The sequence below is a fragment of the Azolla caroliniana genome, unplaced genomic scaffold (assembly GCF_043228905.1).
Source record: "Azolla caroliniana isolate FFs.n. ecotype wild unplaced genomic scaffold, voAzoCaro1.0.p SCAF_1398, whole genome shotgun sequence".
NCBI classification, from domain to species: Eukaryota; Viridiplantae; Streptophyta; class Polypodiopsida; order Salviniales; family Salviniaceae; genus Azolla; species Azolla caroliniana.
Window position 1 is genome coordinate 1 of NW_028231833.1, and position 9,022 is coordinate 9,022.

A 9,022-nucleotide genomic window follows, 5' to 3' on the forward strand; every position below is an offset into this window, starting at 1 on the left:
AAGCTAAAGACCTACATAATTGTACAATTGTTTTCCACACATGAGCAACTAAACACGAGTTATACACAACCGCAAGCACCTATATATTTGATTTTCCTTTTCTAATGAGACAGGAATGTTTGCAATGTCTTCGAAGTTCATTTGATCTGTCTAGATAAGTTTAGACTAGAATATCTGGAATATAACGAATTTGACAACTCTGAAGTGACCTTGCAGATGTCAAATGTTATAACAGCAGTCAAATAAAAGTTACCTGTACATATTGTGACTAAACATGGCACTATAGTTCCATCAGTCTGTGATAGCACTCAACATAGCCACACTTTTCCTTTAAATTCTATCACTACATCATATAGCTAGATTACATACAAAAGGCTACACAAAACATACATTAGACAAAGAATAGCGCTCACCTTTTTTAGCTTCATCTCAAATTCAAGCCATTTTTTTTTGCCAGCAATATTTGCACTGTCCCCAAGGCTGAACCCACTAACTCTTTTGAGACCTGAAAAGGACATGAAATTTCAAATTTTAAATCCTCACAAATCTGGAATATAATTTATCTGAAGCAGAAATAAAGGATGATTGATGCATAAAAGGTGGCGGTTAGACCATCAACAAGGCTCTAATGGGCCTTTTACTACAAGATGAGTTTCCAAGTGTTATATAGACTTGATGTGTTTCTCACTTGCACTCTTGGAAAACATGCAAGAACTACCTTGGGTTGCAAACATTTTTGAGAGGGAATAAGTGTATGGAGGATAGGATAGATAAGGAAAACTGGTCATCTTTTGTACAAGGTTTGAGAATGAAGATTGCCATCCCCAAAGGAAATGGAAATGGCGAAAATCATTTCCAAAACCCAAAAACAAGTGGGGAATGCTGAACTTCCTTTTCCCTAGTTATATAAATAAGAAGATATGATACATTGTGGGTGACTGATAATACGCATTCTAATGTAAGTAATCACAAGTGATATTAAATTTTAAAACTAGGAAATCTGAAAAGTTGTTGGCCTAATATAAGATAAAAGTGACAAGAAACTAACGTTAAGCAGGAGAGGATCATGGAAGATCCTAAAATTGCCACAGAAGGACCTATAGTGGTTCCCAACAATACTGCAGAGGATCAGAGGAGATTTCGGTGTAGTTACAAAGGATCTTAAAGGATTCCAACATTGCCGAGCCTGAGAGATCACAGGAAGCCTGAGGCAATGATGCTCCAGGTTAGATAAGGAACAATCAATAAACTCTACAGAGGTCAAACAATCACATCCTCTGAACATGTTCATTCCGAATGAGGACTATGTGATACTGACAGATGCATCAAAAATATGAACGTGAGAAAGCTTCCGAATGAAGTTGCATGCTGAGGCTGTAGAAGTAATGGCATGATTTGGCTTCAGAGAGAAGAGGCATGCTGTGGCTTCAAAGAAAGCTGTCATGTTTAACAGACCTTAGTTCAGGTTAAATATTGCATATTAAATTTCTGCAATGTGTTCGTTAGATATCAAAAAATCAAGACTCTGAGAGAGGGACTTTTACAATTCTGAAAGGCTAGATGTATGCCTTAGATCATTGTCTAATATTGTCTATTCACATATTAATAGTGTAATAAAATAACAGGACTTCTAAGGTCATTGTCTATTCACATATTACTAGTGTGATGAAATAGCGAGACTTTTATGCCTTAGTTCATTGTCCCTTGGTATCTCTAGAAAATGAATTAGTTGTTAATATAAGCCAATGTTTTTATCTGTGCTGTTACGTAATGTAGAATCATCGAGGAGAAATCCATGTGAGCATTGCAGTCTGCATTGAAAATAATAACTCAGCAACTGACATCCAGACTAAAAGTACGACTGATTAAGTCCAGCATGTAGCCAATGCCATGTTGCATAGGCACAGAATCCTGTTCACTAATCAAAATATGTCTACCAAATTTCACATTTTAGACAAAGAAAGTGACATGAGCATATCAAATACATCAGATGGCCACATCCATTCTCTTGGATTCTAACATGGCAAAGTGTTCTACACTCCCAAATTGGCAGCAATCATTGGAAGACTGCCTGGTTAGTAACCTCTGGCTCCACTGCATGATACTTCCACATGATGTGAGAAAACACCTTTGACAGTGACCTTTGACACCACTCAAACCTACACCATTCTGCATACTGTAGAAAAAGAAAGTGGCAAGAGCACTTTCTTGGAATCCATACCAAATGGCAAAGTGCTCTACCCTCCCAAATCAGCAGTCATCATTGGAAAGCTGTCTTGTTAGTAACCTATTGATCCACTGCATGATACTTCCACATGCTGTGAGAAGACATCTTTGACAGGAACCTCATGAATCTAGATAAATGGTCTTTGACACCACTCAAACCTACACAAAGAAACAATATATCCACCTATGATTCGACATGTGTCTTGTTATCATTTCTACAGATAGCACGTGTATGGGTACTTTCAATTAGTTACTGTTGCAAGACATTTATCAATATGCCATTGATTGCATATTTTAAGTTGATATTACTTTTTAAACGTGCTAACAGTTAAGTGAGGACAATGAATTTGAGGAAAGAGAGTCTTACTGTCATTTATTTGATTAAGTAATCCTTCTACAGTTGTGACAAGGCCACCAAGTGTGCCAGATGCTAATTCGAGATCAAGTTCAGGGATAATCACCATGGCCGTATCTGACTACAGTACAGATTAAACTAAATTTATTTAACAGACGGAAATTTTAAGTCTTCAAAATAGATAATATAAGATTGACATATACCTTTATAACATCCCTACTCAGATCATTCCGATTCAAAACTTTCACAGATATTCTCTTCCCTTTAGCAGGTATACTACCACCTGCTTTTAACTGTTAAAATATGAGCAGCTAGGTAAGTTGTTTTCTCTTTATATAAAATGACCAATGCTAACCAAATCAAGCAGTCATATAGGCCATACCTCAGAACTTCGATACCCACACAAGTCACAAGAAGATGCCATTACAATAACTTCCTTGAAGTAGGGGATGTCTAATATAGACAGACGATAGCAGTTCAGGAAAAAAAAAAACATAACCAAAACCAATGTAACTACTACTACCTTTCACGGATAAATAAAAAGAGGCGAGTGCTTTTAATTTGAAATACTGTATTCATTCACACCATATTTGGTCACATGCAACATACCAATTAGTAGGGAAGAGCAACTATCATTATCAAAATTTCATCAACTACTAGAGCCAACATTATAAGGATGTCCAAACTTCAAATAAATTCATTCTTAAGGATACTCGTTGCATACATGCGTGTTTCACTGTGTGCTCCACACGCACCACAAGTTGAAGGAAAAGTCATCACCTAGAGAAAAATATCAACATAGGTTTCAGAAATGATCAAACTTTGATGATCATGTTAAATACAGTATCCAAGAGACAGACCTCCTCTGGTGCAGAATACTTGAAGAGAGCAGCGGCAACATCTTTATCACTGCCCTGGGCAATAGCCCTATGAGCGAATTCAGCGCCTACTGCCCCATGTGGCATCTTTGTCGTTCCTGCTGGAATATATGTATGCCTCTCTTTTGAGTTTCCATCCTCTTGACTTGATCTTCCATCCGTTTGTTCTAAAGTATTTGTATCTACCAGGAACCCTAAAGCTGCTTGCTCTTCTCGAGTACGGTCAAAAAATCGGACTGACAATAATGGGTCTGGCAGAGGTGCATGCCTACACCCAGACAAAGGCCCAAATTGAACATAGCAAAAAAGGAGATTATTCAAACACCAAAATAGTGGAACTAATGTTTTATTATTCAGATGTATGATGTGGTTTCATCATAGATATGATGCCTTACTTTTACTTCAGCTAACATTTCAACTAATGCAAATATCACCACATGGTTGTACTTCTATATTAATGCCTCAATCCATGGCAACTTTAGGCAACAGATAACGTGTACAATCAGCTCCCCCTATCATAGCACCTTCATATGTCACACTACTAGAATGCTATTCATGATCAAATCTATAACTCAAAATTTCTCAGCGCCTAGACGTCTACATATATGTGCCATATAAAACCATACTCAATCTCAAAGTTATGATTTCCATCAACCCAGGTAAAATATTCTATTCAGCCTTTTATATAGTTTATATACATGGATAGCAATTGAATGTCATGAGAATAAGAGCACAGACGGATTTTCTATGAAGCTATTGCCAGCTGGATCTGTAATCATAAATGTGAAAGAATGTTCTCCAGCAGCATAACTCTTCAGCTTTTCCAGGAAATTATCAAGGGCCTCGGCTTGTTCAGGATCAACTTTCTGATTAATAAGCACAGGTAAAATTTCAAGGATCCCTTTATTAAGAATTGTAGAAAGGAAAATCAGAAATGAACAGGAACTTAAATTATTTTAGTGACAAAACCTTGCGTTCATCCTGTAGTAGACCAATCTCTTCAACAGCTCTGAGTAAGACACCTTCTATCTGAATATCAAAATGTCAAGTTCAAAATCTGAAGGAGTTTGTTAACAATCAAATGTATATACGTATGCATGTATGTTTGTACAATTGTATGCATGTGTATGTACAATTGCGTGTAAATTGATTGTGTGTATATGGTTACAGAGATCAAAACACAGACAAGCATATAAACACCTTGAGAAATCCTGAATATGCATTAGTTTATGTAAATTTGGTGGTTCCTTCTGCTCTTTTTATTTTAAGAATGTGTTAGCCTTCAATTCCTACTAATATGTGTCACCCACATAGGAAAAGCAATAACAAAAATATGAAGAAAAAATGGAGCACATAAGAGTGTCATGCTAAAACCAACCGTTGAGAGAGTGCCTCGTTGTGCCTCTGGAGGCACTTCAAAATCTAGTTCTGGAACCTACATCCAAAAACAAACAAAAACAATGATGCATTTTCTTCCAAGAACAAGGCACTTGTCATGGAAGAAGTATCACACCTTAATAGACGCAGAGTCAGACTTTACAACTTGGCGGCTCAAAACCTGGCACACCCAATCAACATTCTTGATCTATTATTAATATTCTTTACAGGAAATCATCAAAAAGTACAACACGCACAGAAAGCAACATTCTAGCTTCATGCACCTTCATATTCCCCATAGGAACTTTCAGCGTATAACAGCACCCTTGTGGCTGCAGCTGACCAGCAAATTGCACTTCATTATTCCTAGAGGAACAAGGATAGCAGTGTCAAATCATTAAGATTTTTTCATTATCTTCAAAGAACCTTTATGAACATACAAAAACCTAAAAATTAGAATCATATCCTTTAGCATAACACTACAGTTAAACAGTTTTTGCAAGCTATTGAACACATTATTGTGCTGAAGTACTTTTGATTCACATTCAAGCTATATTCAAAAGCGAGACAAAATAAATTAGGTTATATACACTGTCCGACTTGCATTACAATAAACAAATTATTCAAAAGATATACTATTTTGCAAAATCCTAGAAAAGGATTAGTCTATACGCTAATATTGCAAAAATGAATTCACTCTAAGATTTCTTAAATTTAGATTGAATCAAAGCATGTTTTTGTTGCATTACAGGCAAAAATGGAATGAAGATACATTACAGATAATCCAATACTTGCTCTATACTTACTTCTCATTACAATGAGGACATTCAAATGCCATCAATATAATCTGCAAGTACAAGAAACTTGGTAAGCTGAGTAGCTCATATATTTTCAATAGTGATGTCACACAAACTACAAAGAAAGACCAGCCATGTTGATGCATACCATGACTAAGATAACAAAATGATGTGTGGCTTTAGATCAACTACATAAATCATCGTGCATATATCTAACTTTTCCTAGTAACTTTTGTATGTTCACATAATATTTCTCTTTTCCATTTGAAAAGGTGTTATTAAATTATTTTTCTTCATTTCCATTTACATCTGTTTTGTATAGGATCAAAGAGCGGTAATCAAGGGACAAAGGCAGTATAGTACACAGTAACATGCCCACAAAACCAGGCCCATCTAAGAGAACGCAAAACTGGTTGGAGTAGAAGGTGATTTTCGGAGTCATCATCAAATGCCAAATACTCATTCATACACCAAGGTGTGCCTAGGCCCAAAACTGAGAAGATGTCAAGGATACCATGTCCAAAAACCCCCACCATAGGGAGGTGGTACCAATTGAAGAATTGGTTCACCTTGAAGAGATGGGTTCAGATTGAAAGATCATCCAACCTAATGCCGAAGCCATCCCAAAGAAGGGATCGTTGTACAAGATCAAAACCAAACCGACATTGTACAGGTATAGAGGATGTGACAGCACAACTGCATGTCGATAAAGAGAATGATCTTCTCCGGAGTGTTTTCAAATGTTGTACTCGTGAAAAATGGAACAAGATGTTGGAAAAACACTTGATGAGTGAGATTCGACTTTTACGATCATAATCCAAGAGTTCTTGCTGGATGGAAGTTTATATAAATAGGACACACTCATAGGAAAGGTCAATGGGCCAGCCAAGTGTGAACCCTCCAAGCCCAAGTAAATTACATATGACAAAACCAGGGTTTAAAGAAAATTGTGCTTTTGGAACAGAGCTTTATAGAGAGAGGGGGTGCTCTTGTCCATGATGATGTACCCTCTATAGTGACTAGTAAAGCAACATTCCCTGTGTTAATTTTTTCATGATCGTGCAATTGTTTGCATTCTTTCTTGTTAGTCATATTGTAGGACCTTCTAGGTTCTGCAGGATTAGGTGAAACCTTGAATTGCCCTAAATCCAACGAATGGTATCAGAGCAATGGGTTAGTTATAACAGGCCAATAAGGAAGAACTTTGGAAGACTCAGCAATGCTCACATGGGCCACTCTAAGAACACTGGGCACGCTGAGCCATCAGGCCATGTTGAGGAGATTATTGATGTTAGAAAATCAGAACATGGCCGAGTTGAGGACATTGAACGTATCAAATGGACTGAAACGATCAGAAGAAAGCTTTGAAGATAATAAAGAGAAAAGTAGTGGACCACAACAGGCAGATAGGAGCAGAAATGCACATCAGCAGATCACAGAGGATTCTGATGAAGAAGAATTAAGGGGACCCAAAGAAGAAACCACACTTCAATAAACACTACAACAATCGGCACAACAATCACATTCACCAAACATGTTTGTTCTAGGCGAGGACCACGTGATGCTGACAGATATCAGGGAGCTCATGCAATAGAGAGAGGCAATGAAGGCCCGAGACAGACCGAAGTGGAATCTTTCCATGAAGAGCAAGATAGAGTAGGTTTAGAAGAATTAGACATGGGACCTTATACATTTACCCGAAGGAAAGTGCATGTTGTTGTGTAAATGGGAACTATTGACTTGTACTTGACTTTAACATTTGTAATAGAGATAAAGCAATGTAGTTTGTATAAAATTATTACAGTTCAGATGTAAAAGAATGTATTAAAAGAATGCAGTATACTAGTAAGCCTCCATGGAGATGTTTGTCATATACAGTGTTATGTACCAAAATGAAAATCTATCTTGGTTATGCCTCCATTATCAATGTACTTTGAACTGTAAGCAAAGTGATTAATTCTTTCAAATACAACAATTAAGCTATATATGGCTAAGCGCTTAAAATACTATCTTTGGGAAAACCCTCTAAATTATATATTGACCTTGCTACAAAACTGTTTATTTCTAAGATAAATACATTTTGAGGTAGTTCAAACCATCATGATACTTGACCCCCAACAAATTCATTTAAAGGACAAACATTTCATTTATGAGATAATCCAAGCAGCAATGTGAACTCGGGAAAGAACTGCACTTGAGGATATCTTTCAGAACAGATATAAGCAAGCTAAAAAATGTTACTAGCTCTATGATAAATTTTTGTTGATAGCTTCGAGAAACATTTTGTCTCTATAGTTTATCTTTGTTTATGGCTTTGAGAGGTCGAAAGAGAAGGCTGCATTTCATTAGATCTTTCAAAATGTTTATTGTCTCTATGAATCATGGTATATTTGGGTTTATGGCTGCTTCAAAACATTTCCACACTTAAGTGTCAAAAGCACTACCTTTGGGAAGATCTTCGAAATAGACAAGAATATGCTACAAAATGCCTAGGACATATATTTTCTTTATGTAACATTGCTTCAAGATTCTCTAAGCTATCCAAACAGAAAAGACTAATCTTTGGGAAGATTTTTCTGAATAAACATGAGCATACACCTCTGTTTATGGATTTTGTTGCTAAGAAAGCTAACTTTCGTTATGAAATGTCTTTGATTAGGGATTTTTTTGCTACAAAACGCTTAAATCTTTCTTGCTAAAAAATGCATGAAAATCTCTATAACATATTTTTTTCGTGGACTCAGATAAGGTATGTACGGTGGATTGTTGATACATCAAAAAAAAAAATGCTAAATTGTTAGTCCAGATATCCCATGGAAATAAAAAAGGCGAACAAATTGTTAGGTCAGTTATCTCACAGAAACAAAAATGAGAACAAATATATTTGATACTAACCTCACGAAAGTGTGGGATTTGAGTCATGAGCAGACGTGTGATTCCCTACCAAACAAAACAAATATAATTTCTATGAAATAAATAAATAAACGCCAGAGAGGATAGAAAGAAAGAAAATTATATAAAACTTCCTTGAAGAGACTAAAATCTGTTACATGTGAAAGAAAAAAGATTACTTATATATATGTATATATATACATTTTCTCCGCATCGCATACATAAGCTCTCAATTTCTTGCATCGGAAAGGCGTCACCGTTGACTCTATTTTCCAATTCGCGTCCATCATTCTGTTCTTCACCAAGCTTCTGTTCCTTCTTGCGCTTCTCCTCCACTTCCTCCTTCGAGTTCCCTTTACCTTCCATTTTCTCTATCTCTGCCTCCATCTCTTTCTCTTTCTCTTTCTCTTTCTCTTTCTCTTTCCCTTTCTCTATCTCTGTCTCTTGCTGCCTCTGTCCCTGTTTCAGCTCTTCGTCGACGTGGAGCTCCGCCATTG

At 36.5% G+C, this 9,022-nt stretch overlaps 1 protein-coding gene across 1 annotated transcript; it reads right to left on the reverse strand.

Annotated features, from left to right (window-relative positions):
• Nucleotides 1-369: 369 nt before the first annotated feature.
• Nucleotides 370-9,016, reverse strand: LOC147847184 (zinc finger chaperone ZPR1-like; the record flags this gene model as incomplete). Its single annotated transcript, XM_087339472.1, has 14 exons — nucleotides 8,727-9,016; nucleotides 8,529-8,573; nucleotides 5,643-5,683; nucleotides 5,121-5,202; nucleotides 4,973-5,017; nucleotides 4,838-4,894; nucleotides 4,429-4,488; nucleotides 4,198-4,325; nucleotides 3,442-3,727; nucleotides 3,295-3,361; nucleotides 2,964-3,034; nucleotides 2,785-2,874; nucleotides 2,594-2,702; nucleotides 370-505 (listed from the first exon to the last, which is right to left on the reverse strand). Coding segments are annotated over exons 1-14 (1,403 nt in total), but the record flags the coding sequence as incomplete, so codon positions are not given.
• Between the last annotated feature and the right edge of the window lie 6 nt (nucleotides 9,017-9,022).